The following is a 24,089-nucleotide window of genomic DNA, read 5'->3' on the forward strand; positions in this document are numbered from 1 at the left end:
GAGATTACAGGAGTGTAACACCATGCAACATCATTCAGGATGAACCAGGCCTTTGGCATGCTAGACCAGCACTGTCCTAACTGAGCTACACCCTTAGCCCCAACATAGTTCCTCCAATCCCAGAATGGCTTGGTTAGTTGTGAAGTTTGTATTTTCAAAAATACCATGTTTGTTTTTTGAGGCAAGGTCTCACTAGGTAGCCCTGGCTGACCTGGAATTCACTATGTGGTCTAGTTTAGCCTTGAACCCACAGAGATCTTTCTGCTTCTACCTTCAAAAGCCAGAATTAAGGATTATATGCCACCACACCTAGCTGTTATCATGGTGAAGATGATGATGATGGTAATGATGATGTAATAGTAGAGATTGAAACTGGGTCTTCTTGCATACCAGGTAAGCACTCCACTAGAAGGACGACAGACTCAACCTAAATATTACCCTTCCAAAGCAAGCCAATCTCTGCTCATAGGAAAATTAAGCAGCCAGTCCTGGTGGTGCAGGGCTATAACCAAGAGACCTGGAAGAGCAGGGCAGGAAGATTTCAAGTTCAAATTTGGGCTACAATGTGAGTTCAAGTGAAACTTAGTGAACTTCTTTCTCAAACTAAAAAGTGAAAAGGAGAACTAGGGATATATCTCAGAAGCAGAGGATATACCTAACATTTGTAGGACCTAGGTTCAACTTCCTAGAAAGGCAAATGAACAGATACGTTTTGACTTAAATGGAACCAACTCAGAGCAGAACAGAGCCCCCCTACTCTGGTGGTTCCCAGGTGGTTGCAGAAATCCTATGACCTGATTTTATTCAGAGATTTCTCTAATTTGCTTTTGCCCACAGTTGTTCCTCCACAAGAAGGCAGAAACGTGGGCATGGGATGTGCTTTTAATCTTTATTTACTCAGTGCAGGTGATAGGAAAACAATATGGGAGCTCTGGCCTGTCCCCTGCTTGCCTGGAAACAGCACAGTTTTAAGGTCTCTCCAGGTGTTTAGCTCATTTGTATGTCAGCCATGGCTCTGAGAAGCAGCTACTGCTGCTCACATTCAGCATTCACAAGAGGATACAAGCACAGTAAAGTCAGTGTGAAAGAAATGCACGCACAGGCAGGATCAAAATGGAGCCGCTTCTGTCACTTGCTGTTAATGCGGCCCATAAGTTTGCCCACTTGGTTAGCTCCACCAGTCCATCTTCTTGGCATTAAAGTTGTTATAAGAAACGGCTTTGTGAGATAGGCACCTATGCCTGACACATAGTAACCGAGTTCTGAATATTAGCTGGTGTGTTATCGAGTCCTTAATAACGGAATGTCAGAACTGGTCGTTTTCATTATGGATTTCACTTTCTGCTACTATCACATCTAGCCATTTCAAATGTCTATACCTTGACTATGTTCATTGCTATAGGAGGACCCAGCTCACTGAGAATGAAACTTATGCCTGTGAAAAACTCAAACCTTCAGCAAGCACAGTTATTCAGTGGTCCCTGCCTCCAGTGTCCTGCCTTGAGTTCTTTCCCTGACTTCCCTCAATGATAGATCATGACCTGGAAGTATAAGATGAAATAAAACTAAGTTCCTTTGGTCGTGATGTTTATCACAGCAACAGAAAGAATTCAAGGACAAGGAGAAAGACATTTATGTTGGTTTCATTTCCTGTAGCTGGGATTTAAAAAAAATCAAAAGCAATTTAGGGAAGAAAAGAACTATTTTAGCTCATAATTCCAGATTGTGGACCATCACTTTGGGCAAATCAAGGCAGTAATAAACAGCTAGTCATATACATAGCCAAATATAAAGCACAATGAATGCATATAGGCTAGTACTCAGCTGGCTCTCTCCACTATAATACAATCCAGGATCCTCTGTGCACGCAAAACAATCCCCGGGAGACACCCACCATACAATCCTTCATTCATTAAGGCACTCTTTCCAGGTGATTTGAGATTATGTCACTTTGAAAATTAAAAGTGACCTTCACAACCACAAATCATTTACACATTTCTTTTTCCTGAGGCCATCTTCCTCTCTAAAGTTAAGTAGCCCTGTTAGTGACACTTGATATGTAATTAAGATCATAAGCTTTCTGTGTCATTTTTAAATGCTGAAATATTTTAAGTGTCTTGTTTTGTTTGGGGGTGTTTGTTGGTTTTTCAGTTCTAGAGATTAGAACCATAGCCTTCGCATGCTGGAAAATCATTCTATCATTGACCACAACCACAGCCTTCTCTTTTTATTTTGAGACTATGATGGTTTGAATATGCTTGGCCCAAGAAGTGGCACTATTAGGAAGAGCGGCCCTGTTGGAGTAAGTGTGGCCTTGTTGGAGTAGGTGTGTCACAGTGGGTGTGGGCTTAAGACCCTCATCTGAATTGCCAGGAAGTGAGTCTTCCACTAGCAGACTTCAAATGAAGATGTAGAACTCTCAGTTCTGCCTGCACCAGGTCTGCCCAGATGCTACCATACCATACTCCCACCTTGATGATGGACTGAACCTCCCCCAATTAAATGCTGTCCTTTTATAAGACTTGTCTTGGTCACGGTGTCTGTTCACAGCAGTAAAACCCTAACTAATATACGGTCTCTCACTACATTGTCCAGGAAAGCCTTGAATCTGCCATCCTCCTGCCCCAGCCTTCTGAGTATCTGGGACTTCAGATATATTAGGCTCAGTTTTTAAATGACTATGTATTCTCTGCAAGTCAACATACAGGTGTGCAGGTGCATCTATAGGCATGGGTTTGCACACACAAGTATGTGGATGTATGTGGATGTCAGAAGATAGCAGCATGTGTTGTCACTCATCAGGAGTCATCTTCTGCCCTTTTTTTTAAAGAAAATTTAAAGAGTCTTGCACTGGCCTGCAGGTAGAAGATTAACCTAGTTTGTATGAGCAGTGAGCTCTAGGGACTGCCTCTCTCCACCAGTGTGGCATTATAAGTATTGGACTCCATACCCAATTTTATTACACAGATTAAATAGTACTCTCATCCCCATTTTGACAAGGGACATACCTAAACATAATAAAGATGCAGCAAGCCTATAGCCAACCTCAAATTAAATAGTGAGAAACTCAAACCAATTCTACTAAAACCAGGGACAAGATAAGGCTGTCCACACTCTCTGTATTTATTCAACATAGTACTTGACTGAATCAGAAACCTAGCAACCCAGACCAAATGGAACCCAGGCTCTGAGGGCAAAGGGCCCAGTACTCAGATGTGACTTTTTAAAAACAGTTCTGAGAAGTGACTCTAACCACAGCCAGGGTAAACAACCTCACAACAGCAAGCATAAGGGTTATCTGGAAAGCTGCAGACCCGGGCCACTGGACTCCACCCCAGTGTGTGTATAGTCCCCAAGTGATGCAGGTAGACTGTGAACCACACTGGGAGAATCATGGATCCTGAATAACCCACAGGGACCACTCCTCCTGCCTCATGCTATAAGTCACTCACGTGGATGGGATCAGCTCCTTGCATTCATAGAGACTTGTGTAAGTGGAGTCAGGAACAGAGCCTATTTTATAGAGCTTCATTACCCTTCCCTGGTTTGTTCATGCCTATGTCTCACCATCCACACAGGTGTTGACACACAGTATAGGAGCTGCCTTAGTGAGGGTTTTATTGCTGTGAAGAGATACCATGACCACAGCAGCTCTTATAAAGGAAAATGTTGAAGTGTGGACGGCTTACACGTTCAATTCCATTATTATCGTGGCAGGAATTGTGGCAGCATGCAGGCAGACATGGTGCTGAGAAGGAACTGAGAGTTCTACACCTTGATCTACAGGCAGCAGCAGAAGACTGCTAAACCACTAGGCCTAGCTTGAGCATAGGAGGCCTCAAAGCCTACCTCCACAGTGATGAACTCCCTCCAACAAGGCCACACCTACTCCAACAAGGCCAGACCTCCTAATAGAGCCACTCCTATGGGTCAAGCATTCACACACATTGAGTCTATGGGAAGCCAAATCTATCCAAAGCACCACAGGAACCCACTGTTTTTATTCCAGTAGACAAGACTAAAACTCAAGCATGGTGGCCCAATCCTACAGTCCCAGTACTCAGGAGGCTGAGGAAGGAGGATCAGAAATCCTTTATGGACTATATCTTGGATACACAGTCACCATAGTAATATACCCTGTCTCAAAAATAAAGTGAAACCAATAAACAATTTAAAAAATCAATATGGAGTTGTTCAAACCAAAGCCTCATATCAAATCAAAGACTCATTTCAAGCTTAAGTTGCTATATGACCTTCTTCAAAATCAGGAGGAGAGTGAAAGATGGCTGTTGCCCTAACAGGCCGAGAGTAGTGACAGGGAAGCTGCACCCAATGTGCTTGTACCTCCTTAGATAACCAGAATAATCCAGTTTTAACCAGTCAGTTATTGCTCTGATGACTGTCCTCAGTCTTAAAAGTTGTTTGTTTTTGTTTGCTTCTGAGTTGTATATTTCTCTGGCTCTGTTCTATAAAACCAACCTGTTCTGCTTAGCCTATGAGAATATTTCATTGGTGTATGGGATGAAGGAGTTGTCTAACTCAAGAATTACACTGTAAAGCAACAAGACCATTCAATTGTAAATGTGTCCTTTGACACAGCCAACTGTGAGACTAAATTAAAAAATCCCCAGCTTTCGATTTGTTGTTTTTGTCATTGTTTGTAGCATTGTATTGTATCCTATACAATATAATGCCTTCATGTTGTGAGGTGATATTTAAACAATGTATGTAAGCATGCCCGGTGTATCACTTGGTACCAAAGTTATATCCAATCCCACACATTTCCTAAGAAAAATGGTTTTGTAATAATCAATGTTTATACCCACGTTTACCACATATATCTTAGTGAAGGAAGAGGATACTTACTTCAGAACGACCTGAAGATCCATGAGCTTTTATGTCTTTAATATTTTTCTCAAACAGCTCCAGGAGCCATCTTTTGGATTTTGACCAGTCTCTGCATAAGCAAACAAAAAAAAAAAAAAACAAAAACAAAAACATATAAGCAGTGACTTGCAAGTGTTTAGGGTGACCATCCAGCACATAAAAGGACAGAAGGTGTCTGAGAGTAGAATAATTTCCTCAAATTTCTTCTTGGCCTCCAGTTAGAATTTCCAAAGATGCCCACTCCTGAATTATGAGACCATGGATAAAACTGAGGGGCAAGACAACACATTTCACTGGCTTTGTGAGTAGCTACTGGACTTCCTAGTAGACTTCTGTTAAAGGAGAAAATAGCTCACCAATTGCTTGGTTCATGTTCAACGTGCCTGCCCCAAGAGCGACAGGGTGAAGGTCCAGCACAGAGGTCAGATGCTGGCCAAGCTGAGTCAAGTCATCGTTTTCCTCTTTTCTCGTTATTACCATCACACCCTGCAGGTGATCTGGGTTCTCTGAAAAATCGAATGCTGAAATGCTCAATAGTTGGTTGATGCTATCAGGGAACAGGGAGCACAGTGATTTCATGATAGAGTGAATCCCTTTTCAATGGGATTAGTGCCCTTATAAAACACTGGAAAACACTTGATTGCCTCTCCTACCCTCAAGGCACAGTCAGAAGATGGCCTGCCACCAAGAAAAATCAAGTCTCCCCAGAGAACACCTGCTGTTAACCCCAGATTGGACATCACAGCTTCCATCACTACGGAAAATAATTTTTTATTGCTTATAAGTTACCTGTCCATGTCAACTTTGACTATCCAAACAGGATAAGATATACAGCAATTACCAAATAATTTTTTTAAATGCAGTTATTTTTCACAGCATGTGACAAATATTTATACGAGCCAGTGGTACCAGATGCATTTGATCATGCCTAATAAGATATTACAGAGGGAGCTGATTCAGCATGGAGTCAGGTAGAGTCAAGCAAATAATGGTGCACACTTGTACTGGCTGGTTTTGTGTGTCAACTTGACACAGGCTGGAATTAGCACAGAGAAAGGAGCCTCCCTTGAGGAAATGCCTCCATGAGATCCAGCTGTGAGGCATTTTCTTAGCGATCAAGGGGGAGGGCCCACTGTGGGTGGTACCATCCCTAGGCAGGTAGTCTTGGGTTCTATAAGAGAGCAAGCTGAGCAAGCCAGGGGAAGCAAGCCAGTAAGAAACATCCCTCCATGGCCTCTGCATCAGCTCCTGCTTCCTGACCTGCTTGAGTTCCAGTCCTGACTTCCTTTGGTGATGAAGAACAATGTGGGAATGTAAGCTCAATAAACCCTTTCCTCCCCAGCTTGCTTCTTGGTCAGGATGTTTGTGCAGGAATAGAAACCCTAAGATAACACTGTCCACTAAAAAGGCCTCAGGTGCATTTCTCATGTCATCTTCTCTCTATCTCTGTCTCTCTATGTATGTCTCTCTGTGTGTCTCTATCTCTCTGTGTCTCTGGCTCTGTGTGTCTCTATCTCTCTCTGTCTCTCTCTCTCACACACACATATTTTCAGGAAGGAAGGGAGAGGGAAGAGGCAGGAGGGAGGAAAGAAAGTAAGTAGAGTGAGAGAAAGAAGTATATATCTTCTTGTTCCTCCTTCAGTTCACACATGCTCACTAAAATAAGCAGGCTATAGAGTCTGGTGAGACAGTGCGCTCCTGCAAAGCCAGCACCCAGGAAGCTGGGCCCATGACTTCTGGGGGGCAGCTCGGGCTATGTAGTGAGAACACTACACCTCCTCCCAACACCATTACAAAAATGAAGTCACAGAAACAGCCTCTTGCCTCCTCAGCTGATGTTATTCTACTTAAGAGAAAGAAATATGACTGGGACTAGGAACTGGTGGATAACGTATCTGCCACATAGTAAAGAGGAGCAGAGGAGTCTGATTCTCCAGAACCTGTAAGAACCTGGATGTCTGGTAGCATCCATGTGTAATCCCTGCCTTTCTGCAGAGAGGATGGGAGGTGGACATGACAGAATCCCTAGATGCTTGGTCAACTAACCTGAATTGCGCTGAGATGTTTAGATGCTGTCGAAAATAAGCTGGGAGGCAAGCCCCAAAACCCAACAACCCTCACCACCACCACGCTGCCACTGGCCTGCACATATGCACTACACCAAGTACAGTATATCCCACACACACATATATCATACGTACACATACTTACATTAAAATAAAATTAAAGTAGAAAATAAATAAGAGAAATGAAAGCTAGAAAGGTAGCTCAGAAAGTAAAAGACTCGGTGTGCAAGCTTAAGGACCTGGGTTCAAAACCCCAGCATGACGGAAAAACCAACATGGCAGCACGCGTTTCCATGCAGAGATGGGAAATGCCAGTCTAGCCAAAATAGTGAATTCTAGGTTTGGTGAGTGGCACTGTCTCAAAAACCTAGTGTCAAGGATGACGAAGCAGGACAGCTGATACCCTCCTCTGGCCTCCACACTCATGCTCGAAGGCGGGCACATCTGAGCGTACACATAGCAGAAAGGGTGAGAACAGAATAAGTTGCTGAAAAGAAGCAATCACAGAAGGGCACCCTACCTCAGAAGCCATCCCGGCAGCTGGGAGCCATACTCAAAGCCCTCATCATAGGTTTTAAAATGCTGGTAGAATTCCTTGGCGTTCCTCTTGTCTGCAAGAAACAACCCTTTCATAAAGAGAGTATTGAGCGTGGCTGGATAAAGTAGATGCCTGCAAAGACAGGAACACTCGGGAAGTCAACCCAGCAGCCAATAGGAAAAGCTCTAGGACCAGTGGTTCCCAACCCTGTGGGTCTCAACCCGTTTGGGAGTTCAAATATCCTATTTGCATTACGATTCACAACAGTAGAAAAATTACAGTTATGAAGTAGCAACAAGGTAATTTCATGGCTGGGGGTCACCACAACACAAGGAACTGTGTTAAAGGGCCACACCATTAGGAAGAATGAGAACACTGATCTAGATACAAAAGCATCATTCTCTTAAAATGACAGTTGAGCAGGGGGTCATGTGACATGTATTCTCAGGTTTTCACAGTTTCTGGTGAACGTCAGGCTGTGCTTCAGGGATGACGAAAACCTGACAGTGTTTATCTGAAGAGTTAAAAACCCTCTCTTTAAAAAACAAAACAACAAAAAAAAAAAACAAAAACCTTATTTAGATTCTAATTAATGGGCACTTCCTAGTTGAGCATATAGAATATGTACATGTGAATGTGGGGGGCCTCAGAAGATCAGGTAGGCTGGATCCCTTTGGCACTAGAGTTATAGGCAACTGTGAGCTGTGTAATCTAGGTACTGGGAACCAAACCTGGATCCTCAGGGAGAACATGTGTGCTCTTCATTCACGAGCCCTCTCTCCAGGCCCAAAGACTTAAAAATCCATTCTAAAAAAGCATCTTAGGTCCAGACAAATACAAAACAACAACAACAAAAAACATAAATAGACTGGATGGATGAAATTTAGTAGGAATGTATTTAGAAAATAGCATCAACTAGGATACCACTGTCTTTGGGTATATCAGTAAATACACTAGCAAAAAAGGGTAATCATTAATTACCTAATTCTCACAAAATTCTGCATATTCATACTATTGCCTACTGAAATATCTGTTGATGTTATTGGTCCTGGCATGAAAGAAATGAGAAATGTCCCCTATAGGCTTCTGTACTTGAAGCCTTGGTCTCACTAGTGCCACTATTTAGGAAGGTAATGGAATTTTTAGGAGGTGGAGTCTTGCTGCAGGAAGTGAATCACTGCGGGGCAGGACTTTGAGAGCATATATCCTCCTTTCAGTTCATTCTCTCTACCTTTAGAATCCTGGGATTCTACTTTCTCTCTACCTTAGAATCCTTGGGTAAGAAAGGGCTTTAGTAATTCAGTTTTCACATGGAGACTTGACATGCATGTGGGGAAATTTTTGTGCATATAGAGAACTTTGTATACACATAGAAAATGCTTATGCATGTAGGGATTTTTTTATACATGTGAAAACATTCTGTACATGTGGATAACCTTTAGACACATGAGAACATTTACACATGCGTAGAATTTTTACACAAGTGAAGAATTTTCGTGCATATAGAGATGGCTATGTATGTAGAAAATGTTTCTTGTGGATGTCATACCCAATGTTCACCTTCTCCAGGGAGCTTGTGAACATGGCTGACTCCCTGCAGTGCTCCTTCCAACCTCTCCTGTCTCTTACACCCTTCCTTTTCTTTCTCAGAAACCCCCCAAGGTCCTGATGTCCACACTGACTTTTCCTGGGGTTCTTTCTTAAGTCTCACAAACATCTCCTGGGTCCCTCTCACCCACTTCTGACTCCATCGTCTCTTCTGTCCTCTCGAGTCTTCCTGTCCTAATAACACAATAAGCAGCGAATTGTGGATCTGTGGCAATTATGAGCAAGAATTCTACATGGCAAATATATAACTGTTACAACCACTAAGGAGAAATTTTTGGTTTGCTGTGTCAAATGACTGCTGGTTGATTGACTCACCATCAACTGAGACTGCTCAACTAGTAACTGCACATTAATTAGAATTTAATTGAATTTTAAAAAATCCTATAGTGGCCTAGTTAGAGTACATTAATCCACCAGGTCAATTTTGAAATCCAATATGCTAGTTTCAAGTTTCTATCTGAAGATCAGAACCACTATTTACCTTATAAAGTCATTCAGGTCCATTGTTCCATAAGCGCCTAAACCTTCCAGTTGATGATGAAATTCTTCAGTCAGTGGTCCAGTAAAGTGATGTATGTTGAAAGTTCCCATCTTCCCTTTCAACAAGACATACAGCTTTTCATTCAGTGCAAAGAAGATATTCTTTGGAATACATGCTAAAGACAAAGGGAACTGTTTTCAAAAGAGGAAACAATCTCTCCTGGCATATAATCTGTATGCCTCTGCTAGAGACATTGGCAGCATCCTCACAGAACATATCTGTTTGCAAGGTTGTCTGTGAGTGTGTGAGAGGGCTGATCTTTGTAGCCCCTTCTTCCTCCAGATCTATATTCAAGGTACATCTAAGGTGAACTGGGGGTGGGGGATGGGTATTGGAACAGGAGGGATCAGGCGGGGAAAGGATGAAGAGTGCTGGGAGAGAGAACTGGAATTGGGGGGCATTTTAGGGCAAGGCAGAAACACAGCACAATGGAAACTCCCTGGGATCTACACGGGTGACCTTAGCTAAGACTCATCATAATGGGGGATAGGGAGCCAGAACCAGCCATTTCCTGTAACCAGGCAAGACTTCCGATGGAGGGATTGGGGCACCATCAAAACCATCAATCTACAATTTGTCCTACCTACAGGATGTGCCAGGGTAAAAGTGGTGCAGAGATCATGGGAGTGGCCAACCAATGACTGGTCCAGCTCAAGACCTATGCCACAAGAGGGAGCCTACCCCTGACATTGTCTGGAGGACCAGAGAATGAATAGCCCAAAGCCCTAGGATTGAACAAACATGACCACGGAACAAAGGAAGGGCTGGTGAGATGGCTCAGGGCTTGAGAGCACTGGCTGCCCTTCTAGAGGTCCTGAATTCAATTCCCAGCAACATGGCTCATGACCACCATAAAGGGAACTAATACTCTCTTTTGACATGCAGTAGTACATGTGGAGTACTCATACATTTAAAAAAAACATAAAATAAATAAATGTATTTTAAAATGTCAATGAAATAACAGGATATAGACTGGTGCCTAGCATACAGAGAGGCTTCATTCAGCAACTGATGGAAACAGATGCATAGACCCACAGTCAAACACTGGGCAGAACTTGGGGAATCCTGCTGAAGACGAGGCAGGCAGGACTGTAGGAGCCAGAGGTGTCTAGGATACCACAAGAAAACCCATAGAATCAAGTAACCTGGGGCTCATGGGGGCTCACAGAAAGTGAATGGGCAACCAGAGAGCTTGTGTGGTTCTGATCTGGACTCTGCATATATGTTACAGTTCTGTAGCTTGGTGTTCCTGTGGAACTCCCAACAGTGGGAGTGGGGGCTGTCTCTGACTCTTGCCTGCTTTGGGGAAGCTTTTCCTTCTACTGGGTTTCCTTCTCCAGCCTTAATGTGGGGAGAGGTGCCTGGTGCCTGCAACTCAATCTGCCATGTTTGGTTGATATTCCTGGGAGGCCTGCCTTTTTCTGGGGGGGGGGGGGAGGTGGAGAAGATGGAGGAGGAGTGGATTGGGATTGGAGGGGAAACAGAATGGGATGTCATATAGGACGGAATAAATTTTAAAAAGAAAATGCAGAGTATCTTAAAATTCTCAGAACTCTGAATGCTATTACTTACCCTAAGCTCCACATTCACTTCTCTCTGACACAAACCCTCATTTCTACACACACACACACACACACACACACACACACACACACACACCAATATGCCCAAATTTCTCCCTTCTAGCTCTCTTCATCCAACAAAATAATCCTGACCTCACTCTTAAAACACTTCCTAATAGAAATATTCTTCTTCCTTCCACAATAGCAGCCTTAGGTTGGGTCAGAGCAGGTGCTAGAGTTTTGGTTTTTATTCTTGTTGTTGCGATTTTCTAAAACATCTTTATCTAGTCTATCTAATTTGATTGCCTTTGAAGCATCTTTCAAAATAATTTGTATTTTATGGTTCTGCAATGCTCAGGTTATATTTTGTATGAGTTAAATTAAAATGAGATTTTTCTGATCACGGTGGTGGAATGTTTGGTAGGAATGAGAAGCTGGCTCAAGAACAAATGGTAACAGATTTTATCTGTTCAATGGAAATGATCAAAAGTGAGAGGCCACAGGGGAGACCTAGGAGAGCGTGTTGATAATGGCCATATGCCTCTAGCACAGAAGTTAGCATCTTTTACAGAAGAAATGTCAGCACAAAGAAAACTAGCCTTCAAAATATTTATATTCGTCAATCAGGTGCTCCATCACTCACTTACCAACAAACACCAGAGAACAGTGAATTCAGCCAATATCACTATTAATCACTCAGAGGTTTTGACAGATTTTTTTCTTTTCTTTTTTTTTTCTTGTTTACTTTTAATTCTTTTTTTTCTTTTTTTTTAATTCGATATAATTTATTTACATTTCAAACGATTTCCCTTTTCTAGCCCCCCCATTCCCCGAAAGTCCCATAAGCCCCCTTCTCTTCCCCTGTCCTCCCACCCACCCCTTCCCACTTCCCCGTTCTGGTTTTGCCGAATACTGTTTCACTGAGTCTTTCCAGAACCAGGGACCACTCCTCCTTTCTTCTTGTACCTCATTTGATGTGTGGATTATGTTTTGGGTATTCCAGTTTTCTAGGTTAATATCCACTTATTAGTGAGTGCATTTTTTTTCTTAATGCCAGGAAATGCATGACCAAATACTATATTAAAGGATTTTAAGAAAGAAAGAAGAAAGAAAGAGAGACAGAGAGAGAGGGAGGGAAGGAAGAAGGGAGGGAGAGAAAGCAGGTGTACTGACTGTTTTGTGTGTGTGTGTGTGTGTCAACTTACACAAGCTGGAGTTATCACAGAGAAAGGAACTTCAGGTGAGGAAATGCCTCCATGTGATCCAGGTGTGAGGCATTTTCTCAATTAGTGATCAATAGGGGAGGGCCCACTGTGGATGGTGCCATCCCAGGGCTGGTAGTCTTGGGTTCTATAAGAAAGCAAGCTGAGCAAGCCAGGGGAAGCAAGCCAGTAAGGAACATCCCTCCATGGCCTCTGCATCAGCTCCTGATTCCTGGCCTGCTTGAGTTCCAGTCCTGACTTCCTTTAGTGATGGACAGTAATGTGGAAGTATAAGCTGAATAAACCCTTTTCTCCCCAGCTTGCTTCTTGGTCATGATGTTTTGTCCAGGAATAGAAATTCTGACTAAGACAGCAGGCAAAATAGGGACATGTTTGAGACAAGGAGGAGGAGGAGGAAGAAGGAAGAGGGAAGGAGGAGGAGAAGGAGAAAGAGGAGGAGGAGGAAGAAGAGGAGGAGGAGGAAGAGAAGAAGAAGAAGAAGAAGAAGAAGAAGAAGAAGAAGAAGAAGAAGAAGAAGAAGAAGAAGAAGAAGAAGAAGAAGAAGAAGAAGAAGAAGAAGAAGAAGAAGAAGAAGAAGAAGAAGCCAGGGCAGCTATTCTGGGGAGGATGCATAGTGCATGCACAAGAATTTGCAACCTGAGGAGAAAAAGCCACACCAGGAACACATTCTCCAATAACAGCAAGCAGTCTCAGAGACAGATGGAGACTGTAAGATGGGAAATCTACCCAGACAGCCTCATTGACCCTTTGGACAGTATCAGGAGAGGCCATAATAATGACTTGTTGTTTAAGCAGAGAAACTCTACTCTGGGGAAGCAGACTACAATCAAGCCAAGAGCTGAAGCCTGTGGAACATTGTGTTCCAGGCCCTCTGCTGTAGTTAACAACACTTAGGTGCTATAATACACTGAGAGTCTAAACAGTCTCTAAAATGCACCACTGGGGAAAGCCTGACTCATTCATAAGTCTAAATGAAACCTAAATATATTAGACTACCAATAATTTCCTTTTCAATGACCCAGTTTATCATGAGTGCTTTTCCCCCTCCTAGCCCTACTTTAAAAAAAAACAATTGCCCTTCAATATTCCTGATAGAAGACGAGGTATGTAATCTTACTCAAAACTGCTCTCAGGTTTCAGTGCTATAGTTCAAAGGATCTGTCTAAAAATATCAGTTACCTGTGTGATAGAGAGTGTTTTGTACTGCTAATTCGAAGTCCACATGTTTAGATTTTAGAAGCACATTGATTCCTTCTTCTTCAGTAACAAAGGTCATTCGGTTTCCCATAGCAAAGATGGTAAATACCGGTCCATACTAAAATAAAACACAAAAACACAGATATATTAGCAAGCATTTCTAAATCAAGTGTTCTGTATAACACAGTTTTCCTCCTGAATATCAGTACTTAGACTGGAGCAATGGCTCGGTTTTTAAGGATGTGTACTGTTCAGTTTTTAGCACCCACATTGGATAGTTCAGCAGTCATCTGTATATAACTCCAGGGGATCTGATGCCCTCTTCTGGTCTCCACGGGTACCTACACTCTCTCTCCAGTCCTTAAGAACAAAATAAAAAGTACCAATGATAAAGTAATGACCCAGATTTGAAAATATCGTTACATGTGGTAGTTACTAGAAAATCTGTTTTGGTCACATTTAAATTATATGAATCTTAATTCGTTCTGCCCTAAAATGTGTATAAGATAAGCCATAGATGGCCTCAAACCCTACGTTCCCTGCACGGGACTGCGAATACAAGAAAGATGACTGGGTGCAGCCACACACAGGGCCAGCGTCTCCTTGAGAGCCCTTCACCTGACAACCTCCATATTGTCCCCGTGTCTCTTCTGAGATCTGGCATCAAGGAACAACTGTGGGTCTGCCCACCTGGAGAGTGAAGGGTGTGGCTAGTACCAATCCCACAGCAAGCAAGGAAGTGCTCCCACTCCATCCTGAAGCAAGGGGTGCTCCTATTGTATCCTACAGCAAGGTAAGGGAGGGGCCCAGAGCATTTGGGATGTAAACCATTAATTTCTAAAAAGATACTGATTCCATCTTCCTTTCTTGATTATTAAGAAAAATAAACAATTAAAAAAATTATACCACCGTAGAGATCTTTCAATCATATATTCAAGATATGAAGAAGCTTATAAACAACATACATCTCAATACTTGTCAAGGAAGCACGTGAAGCTTAGGAGAACAGAAGGCCTTAGAGGCCTGTTCAAGTTTAGGCATCATGGTGCTGACATGGATATTAGGCCTGGACCAAGATGGCTAATCAGTAGACATAAGGGACCTATGAGTCAGCAGAAATTGACTGACACTGGATGTTCAAAGAAGCCAAAAGCAAGCAATATGTAATCATTGTAGAAAGGTTGCCAGCTTTGTCTGATTCTATATAAGTATGGTCTTGGGGTCACTGGCAAGTCACCTTTTGCCTTTGCCAAACTCTGTGTAGGTCTGTGTGCTTACCTGTAAGCTGTGTACTGGTATGTGTGTGTATCCCTGCATAAGCCATCACATATTTACATGTGCTAGCTTTGCCTAGCTGTCTGCCTAGTAGCCTGGTACATATCACATGTCTTGTCTCTCTAGGTCTCCTATCTTTCTCTTAGCCATTGTCTTCCTGGCTTTTTGTGACACTCCTCTTTCCTGGCATCAGACTTCACAAATTTCACAAACTTCCTGATACAGTAGTCATCTTTTTTTTGCTTCTCTCTCACATTATTCCCTGCATGCGGTCTGCCTTCTGGCAGTCTGCCCTAGTTAGTTTTATCTGTCAACTTGACGAAGCCAAGCATCAACTGAGTCTCAGTGGAGAGAGGGTGTAGATCATAATGGCTTGTGGGTGTGTTGGGGAAGAGGACTTTCTTTTATTCACATAGGAAGACACAGACAACTCTGGGTGGCACCATTCCCTGGCCAGTGGTCCTAAGCTGTACAGGATGAACATGACTGTACAAGCAGTGCTCCTCCATGGTTTGTACCTCGGAGTTCCTGCCATGACTCTGCTCAATGATGAACTGTGATCTGGATGTAAAAAAGCCCATTCCTCCTCTAACTTGTTGATGAGCACTGACCAACTTGTTGTTGGTCAGAGTTTTATCACAGCAACAGAAGCTCATATCAAGTTTATGACCTTATTGGAAGAAATGGATGCCATTTTCAGAGAGTTCTAATTATGCTCTAGCATCCATTACAGATGTTGGCAACAAACCACCCATCATGAAAATGAGCCATCACGGATTTATGGCCCATTTTAAGCCTCATAAGTATCTAAAGACATCATTTATTCGAATGACTACTTCACTGTTACTCATTTTCACACTAATCATGAGACTGGCACTTGTTACAGTCTTGGTAAGTATTGGGTACTACTTGACAAGTTGTAAGCTTAAGAATCATTGAACGCTGAACACACACACACACACACACACACACACACACACACACACACAAAACCCAGTGGTGAAAATCAGTGAATATAGAGCCACAAACTCTACAGCAGAGGTTTTCTGTTTTATTTGTTTCTCCTTTGTTCGGCTGTTCTTAATTGAATGGCAGCCGCTTTAGCATTAGGAAGCAAAGATAAGTACATCTAGTAACCTTTAAAGTCATTCCTATGCATTTAAAACTCAGTTTGTAATGTGGGATCTACATAAACAAGGGGGTATAAGAAACATTGCAGAGACTCACAGGTTCTTAGCAATCTCTTGCCCCTGGTGTTAATAGCTTGAAAAACATCCAGGCTAGAGGCATAGATGCAGTCAAGATACCCTATCACCACCACCAAGACCTGTCCTGTCCTGTCACCATTCTGTAATGACACTAGTTCCTCTTTCACCCAGAGCTCTGCCTTAACTCTTAGGGAGTTTTCATCCACCTCATTCTGTAATTGAATTTCAAGACCCTATATAAATGGAATCAGATGGAATACAAATGGTTGAGAGTAGTTGTTACCATTAATACCACTCTCCAGGGTTATGTAGATTCTGCATGTTGTCGTGGCTTCATCTCTATACATTTCTGGACAGGATTCCACAGACCATTGAAGGACATTTCCTGAAGGACATTTGGAGCCCTGTTCCAAGGGTATTGTGAAAAGGAATTATGGATAAACTATGGCCAGGTTGCAGCATAAACCTGAGTTTCCATTTCTGCATGAGGAACTTATTAGCTGTATGTTCTGATCATAAACCGCTGGCATGTTTTCCAGAGTGGTTGGGCCGTAGTCATCTCCAGCAGACAGGAATGGCTCCTTTTCTCTTTACCAGCAGCTGTGACTGTCACTATCCTCGTATTTGCCATCTGGAAATCCTCATCATGGCATCCATTTTCTAACTGGTCTGAACTTGGCCTTTGATTGTCTGTGGTTCTTTATACACACAAGACACTGGTCCTCCACAGGTACGGGGCTCACACATGCTTTATGCCACTCAGAAGATTGTCTCTTTGTCCCCCTTGTGGGTTCTGTCACAAGGAAACGTACCTGATTTCGACAAAGTTCAGTTCATCAGCCCTTCATACAGGCTGTCCTTTGAGTGCCAAACACAGTGATATTTCCTAGACCCAATGAGGATGATAGTCTCTTCTTTGTGAATGTTTTCTTGTTTATGTTTCTCATTAAGACAGGGATCTGTCTTGTTATTTTTTTTTTCTCAAGATGTGAGTCTGTTGTGGGAATTATTGAAAAAGTTGAACTTGAATGTTCCCATGCTTGTGCCACTAACTCTCTGCCCCAGCAACCTGGGTGGCCACACACTGGTGAGCAATGGCTGACCTGATTTTATCTTGTTAAGATTCACTGGCCCAGAGCTCCCGAAACATCTCCACCCAGATCACTAAGTTCCCACTGGTGAGTTGCTACCACGCCTTTCCCGTGCTTCAAATCCCCAACGGCCTTTGTGGAGCACCTAAGGCAAACCCATGCTTGGCCACTGTACCTTACAATCTTGAAACCAGATGAGTCGAGGAAATGCAACACAAACTTAGTTCAGAAACAATGGTAACTCAATCTCTGGGCGCAAAAACTAAACCTAATCTTGTAAGCTGTATTAAAATCTGATCCCTCAGGTGGTGGGTCCTTGCAGATTCACCATGACACTAGGAAACTATAGCAGCTACATCTTACCCTGCCAGGAGCCATTCTCACATAGATCTCAAACCCTCCTCCTTTCAGCAATCCTACATGCTCAAGCCTGCATTTACAAGGAAAAATACTAGCTCTCTGGTTTGCCAAATAGCATTGGTCAGTACAAACAGAGCTTACCTGCGTTGGTCAGAACTAACACAGTTCACCTGCAGTTAGGTTAAGTTAGGTTACCATAGCAACTTCTTTCCACTCCATCTCCTCTTGACCATTTTAGCTAAACCAACTTCCTGCAGTTGAAGCCAGCTTCCCCATGAGATTCTGAGAGACAATTCTGAGAGACTACTCCCTAGAGACAATGTTTGCCCCCTTCTGAGAGACTGTTCCCTGGAGATAACGTTTGCCCCCTCATACTCACTCCCCATATCCTGCTTGCTCTCCTTTATAGTGCAGTGTGAGAAAATAAAATTTTGCATCTTGATCAGAACTCCTGTCTTGCTGTCCATCTCTTGCGTCTCTTGTCCCCCATTCTCTCCTAGGTGCTCCAGGGAACTCCACTGACTGTCTTGCGGGTCGGGACATTACCCCTCTGCTATCCCAGCTTCAAAGGGGAGTAACTCCCTCCTGCTTCCTCTCTTCCTCTGTATCACCTGGAAGTCCCACCTATTGGCCCAGTGATTGGCTCCTTTATTCATTAGGGGATTGGTTCACAAGAACAGCACCATGCCCATCCACAACAAGAGTCTTAGGTTGAATTTCCTATTTTATTTTGTAAATTGTTGGGTTTTTATTTCCTCCTGGCTCATGAGCATGTAACTGTTTCACCAGTATTTGGAAAAGCTGCCTCTGTTCCATTAAATTGCTTTTGTGTCTTTGCCCCAAGTCAGCTGAGCATACTTGTGTGGATGGTTTTCCAAATTCTCTATTTCGTTCCATCCATCCCTGTGTTTACACCTCTGGTGGCACCACAGTTTTGATGACTATTAGCACTGAAACTGAATGAAATAGTTCCTCTTGGGTTTTGTTGTTGTTGTTGTTTTGTTTTGTTTTGTTTTGTTTTGTGTTCCTTTGACCTTTCCATCTAAATCTTAGAATAATGTCCACAGAATCTAAAATAAAGCTCTCAGAGAATTTGAAAGTATTCCTGGATTTCAATTTGAATACAGCAGGCGTCTTTACTATTGGCTTTACCAATCCACAACCACTGATCCAAAGGGATCTCCGACTTTTTGGTTTTTCAAGACAGGGTTTCTTCATATAACCCTGGCTGTCCTGGAACTAACTCCATAGACAAGGCTGGCCTCAAAATCAGAGGGCAGTCTGCCACTCCTCCTGCCTCTACCTCCCAAGTGTTGAGATTACAAATGTGTGAACCACCACCACCCAGCTAGATCTTTGCCCATTGTACTTGGCATTTGGGGATTCTTGGCAAATATGGATCAAACCTATTGGTTTGTACATAAATACTGTTTTGAGTGATTGTAAGCATTATTGTATGTTTAACCACACATGTGCAGCTTCAGCAAATCTGCAACATAGTCACTAATTGTGTGTCAACCTTTTTGAACTCACATGTGATCTCCAAGTTCTGAGAAATATCCCAACTGGATTGTTTAATTTGGCTAATGACCTATACCTTAAATCCAGTCTTCTTCTGGCTTGTAGCTAATGGTTTACTAACACTCTCTCCTCTGCCTTGAAGCTTGTGTATTTAACCTTCAAAGTTTTTTCTTCAAAGTCATAATTTTATAGAGAAGAAAATTAAACTGTACCAGCAATACTGTCCCCAATCTCCCACCTCAGCTGAGGTCATATCACTATACCATTCCGTGTTACATACAGGCAATTCCTTTCTAATCCCATACCTGGCTCTCCTCAAGTGTGTCTTGTCTTTTCTGCTTTATTTATTATTATTTATCTGCTTTTTTTGTTGTTGTTGATTGAGAGAACACTGCCTTACTATCTTTCACCTCACCCTGTGTCACCCTGGCATTCATTTTCAGTGGGGGACTTGAAATACTGGTGTACACCAGAGTAAAGCCCCGCCCTGGCGCCCAGGAGTCCTCAGCCTGCACTGCCGACCACAGTGAGCTGCATTTCTAGTTCGTGGTGAGCTAGAAGAAGCAGTAAGAGAAGAAGCAGTGTTACAGAGCTTGGGAATGATGGCTGAGAATTAGGCTGGAATGGGCACAGAATCAGCAGCATTTTCCACTAGAGTTGTGTCTACATGCTTGCGTGTCCATGTGTGTGGACGTGTATGCATACAGAAGACAGAGGTCAACACAGGTGTTTTCCTCCTTGGCTCCCATCTGATTTCTTGAGACAAGGTCTCTCCCTGAACCAGGAGCTCAGGGCCTGGCTTAAGTGACTGCCCAGCAAGTCCCACAGACCTTGTTCTCTCCACCTGGGATCACAGGTGCGTGGAAGGGTCTCATGCTTGCACATCTGATGCCTTACTGACTAAGTCAACCTCTAAGCCTGTCCTGACAGTTAACATTTTAAAATGTTGAACAATGCTACTGTATCATTCGTTCAAAGATTAAACTACACGGAAGACTTTTGCAGTCCCCCAACTGAATCTCTTCATGGATTTCTGGAAATCCTTCCCGGAAGGTCCAACAAGCCATGTTTCCCATACAGTTTCTAGATAAATAAAAATCCCCATCAAAATTGGGACTGGCTGCAGACATTGTGAAAAGGCAGGCTACTGTCTTCCAAGTTGCATTCTAACGCTAAGACTGATGATGTCACGAGCATGCAAAGAGGCTGCAGAAAGTTTAGCACTTCCATGGTGCAGTTTTTCTTGACTGATCAGTCTGAGAAAGCAAAGTAAGTAGCCTGGGAAAGCTGACTGGGACCAAGGTGTGGCCCTGCGCACCTGATTCCCTGTCTCCAGTGGACTGAGCACTCAGGCAGGGGGACTTTAAGTTCAAGGCCAGGCCCAGGTCAGGCCAGGCCCAGGTCAGGCCAGGCTACTAATTGATCTGTAAGAACTTGTATAAAACAAAGAAGCAAAAAACTGCTGGTTCAGGCTTTTTCCTTCTGCGTTTGGGGGGTTGTTCAGGGAGTGCGTGGGCCAGTGATCATTCCTGCTTTGAATCTTTTAGTTTACATGCTTTAAAGGTCTCTGATGTACTTTTTATTATCCTGACCATAAGAATAAGTCTTAAAATTACCTTCTGGGATTCAAACATCAATGGTGCTATAGCTTTTGAGTATAAGAGAAAGCACACACACACACACACACACACACACTGTGTCACATAACATAATGGTAGGCTCTTATTGTTTTGTTTGACCCAGAAAACTACAGAAACCTCACACATATTTGATCTGAGATAGCCTTCTCAAACATTCTTTAAAAATTACTAAACTTATATGCCCATGGAAGGCTGTGGGAAACAAATAAATACATTTAGGAAAGATCCCTTTTCATTTTTCATGTACTAGACTAGTAAACATCTCACATAACTATGGAATCCAGTATGGTACAGAATTTAATACGGTAAGCAAATGTATACATTTAAGCAAAGATTAAAAGTATATATTAGATCTTTTTCAATGCAGTACAATAATAACACAATTCGATCATAAAAAATTAAATTGTGCATTTCCCCACAGGCAAATCTATCTTTGGCGTTTATCCTGAAGAAACAGTCAGATTGTTGGGGTCCAGGAGTCACTCCACAAAGGACATGAACACTCATCTCAGTTACTGAATGCACAACCCAACCGATCAGCCAGAGCAACAGCTCGGGTGCTGAAAGCTTCACTCTGGACATTTCTTAGGGCCAGCATATAACGGCTAAAAGCGGGAAAACCACAATGGGCACACATGCAGGTGCTGGAAGTGCTGCCCGGAGTGGGTCCTGACCCAAGCCATTTTAAACCTGACAGTTCACACTGACCTTTAATTTGATGGGTCCTAAGTAAAGCTTATAGTGGTGGAATTTCTTAGGCTTAACAAACTTCATACAGTAACGGGGTATATTGTCAGGTAACAGTTAAATTATTATTTGTCGTCAATGATGGGCAGGCATAGTACAGTATCAATATGAAATAGCTGGCAGGTGTGGAACAAAATGTGCTAGCATGGCAGGCCTCAACACAAATAAGTTTTAAATGTACAACTACATGCACATAAGAATATCCATTGAGGTATTTGTTGAAACAGCGAAAAGCAGCATCCCATATCACTCAGCTATTGGGATTCAAGTAAAACCTCTTACCCTTATTTGATGAAATGAAGCCATAAAAGACTAGCATATGGCTCAGTGGACAAAGTGCTTGCTGTGCAAACATGAGGATCAGAGTTCAAATCCCCAGACCCCGGGTCAGGCACAGAAGCTCGCATCTCTAGTTCTCCAGAAGCACCACCCTGAGGGGTGGGAGAAGACAGAGACAGGCAATTCGCCGAGTTTGTTGAACAGCCAGTCTAGCTGGACAGATAAAGGATAAACTCCAGAGTCAGTTTCTCCCAACAAAATAGAGTAGAAAAAAGGATTAGGAAGACACCGTGGTGCAAATCTTTGAACTTTATGTGCTTCCTCACACATGGTTTAGAACACCTACAGGAGTGCACACACACACACACACAGAGAGAGAGAGAGAGAGAGAGAGAGAGAGAGAGAGAGAGAGAGACTGAAACAGAGAGACAGAGAGAAAGACAGAGACAAAGACAGAGAGACAGAGAGAGACTAGGAGAACTACTAAATGATAAAATATTATTCACATATTGTGTTTACATGTATGTGGGCATATGTGTATCACAGCACCCATGTGAAAGTCTGAGGACAATCTGACAGGCCCAGCAGCAGTCACCATTATCCACGGAGCCTTCTTGCTGGCCCTCCACCTTATTTTTTGAGACAAAGTCTCTCTCGCTGAACCTGGAGTCTGGGGAAAGGACTCAGGCTCTCCTGCTTGCTACAGAAAGCACTTCATCCACCAAGCCGTCTTCCCAACCGAAAACACAGTGAGGTCTTAGTAGACAAAGTATGAATAAAAATTAAAAGGCCGGGCAGTAAAAGTGTCTTCTCTAAAATGCTCAACATTCAGTAACTGCTTTAAGGTATCCCTCAACAGAAGAGTGGATGCAAAAAATGTGGTATATCTACACAATGGAGGACTATTCAGCCATTAGAAACAATGAATTCATGAAATTCTTAGGCAAATGGATGGAGCTAGAGAACATCATACTAAGTGAGGTAACCCAGACTCAAAAGGTGAATCATGGTATGCACTCACTAATAAGTGGTTATTAACCTAGAAAACTGGAATACCCAAAACATAATCTACACATCAAATGAGGTACAAGAAGAAAGGAGGAGTGGCCCCTTGTTCTGGAAAGACTCAGTGAAGCAGTATTCAGCAAAACCAGAACGGGGAAGTGGGAAGGGGTGGGTGGGAGGACAGGGGGAGAGAAGGGGGCTTAAGGGACTTTCGGGGAGTGGGGGGCTAGAAAAGGGGAAATCATTTGAAATGTAAATAAAAATATATCGAATAAAAAAAAAAAACCCTTCCAGTGGAATCCATTACTTATCTCCTGAGGCAGGGCGTTAGGGAGGGAGGGACTAGTATCTCCAATAAAACTAGTATCTGGTGGTAAGGATGGGGAGAGAAAGAAAGAATATTGGGGCGCTTTTAATCTATAAAGATCAATTTAGCAAATCAAGCTTTATAAAATCGAAGTTACCTCTACTTGTGATATAAATTAATTACTCCTTTTCACAAACTGAAATCATGGAAACTCTTATCTTCCCGCCCCCAACTACGAGCATGTTAATAAACACGCACTTAGAATTAACTGTAGAGAATTTCTAACAGTCGAAAGACCTGTCCACTTCCAACAAGCTGTGAAGAGACACAGAGTAGACGATTGCCTGAAGTATATCTATGTCCAATGTTCCAACACTGAGTTTAATAAAAGAAAAATTTTTAAAGGAAATACTACCTCCCTCCAAACTCTCTGGCACTGTTTACATACCTTAATTCTTGCTTTTTCTATAAATTCAAGAGGGGCTTTCCCAAACTCAAATCCAGCTCCGATCCAGGGAATCCAGCCCTGGATGCATGGGGGTCCACGCAAATTCTTCCACTGGGAGAATAAGAAAAGAACGCAGCTTCCCAGGACAGCGATTGCTATTGGTGTGAATAATTCCATGATGCCCATCTTCCAGAGTAAACAGATGTTTGAAAATGTCCTACTCCAGGGACATTTCCTACTCCCCTGCTGACTGAGGAACACTCCAGGTCTTGTAAACTTTGAGCCGAGAAACTTTGCATAACTGTAGCTCCTTTGCCCCGCCCCAGTTTTGGGGTGATTTTTGCCTTGTGGCTGCCTTCCCGGTCTTGTAAACTTTGAGCCAAGAAACTTTGTGTTCCTTTGCCCCGCCCCAGTTTTGGGGTGATTTTTGCATTGAGTTGAACTGTGATGGCCTGGGTTAGGACCTGTCGGCAAGAACACACCCTGTGGTGGTGGAACTCAAGTAAACTTGCAGTTTGCAGTGGGCGCCTAGCTACTAGCCAATCAGATAAGACACTGCGCCCCAAGAACTACATTTCCCAGAAGC

At 42.8% G+C, this 24,089-nt stretch overlaps 1 protein-coding gene across 2 annotated transcripts in view; it reads right to left on the reverse strand.

The window, feature by feature from the left end:
- LOC127692852 (24-hydroxycholesterol 7-alpha-hydroxylase) overlaps positions 1–24,005 on the reverse strand; it is a 92,466-nt gene extending 68,461 nt beyond the window's left edge. Inside the window, exons 1-5 of one of the 2 annotated variants that reach the window (XM_052193449.1) lie at positions 23,504–24,005; positions 13,605–13,740; positions 9,581–9,695; positions 7,474–7,623; positions 4,867–4,957 (exon numbers count right to left, since the gene is read on the reverse strand). In XM_052193449.1, coding sequence (XP_052049409.1) covers positions 4,867–4,957; positions 7,474–7,623; positions 9,581–9,695; positions 13,605–13,740; positions 23,504–23,689 — 678 coding nt within the window. In that variant the 5' untranslated portion in view covers positions 23,690–24,005. Of the gene's footprint in view, positions 1–4,866; positions 4,958–7,473; positions 7,624–9,580; positions 9,756–13,604; positions 13,741–23,503 lie in introns of both variants that reach the window. The other variant, XM_052193448.1, reaches the window with a different exon arrangement.
- Between the last annotated feature and the right edge of the window lie 84 nt (positions 24,006–24,089).

This window comes from Apodemus sylvaticus, chromosome 9 (assembly GCF_947179515.1).
Source record: "Apodemus sylvaticus chromosome 9, mApoSyl1.1, whole genome shotgun sequence".
Classification (NCBI taxonomy): Eukaryota; Metazoa; Chordata; class Mammalia; order Rodentia; family Muridae; genus Apodemus; species Apodemus sylvaticus.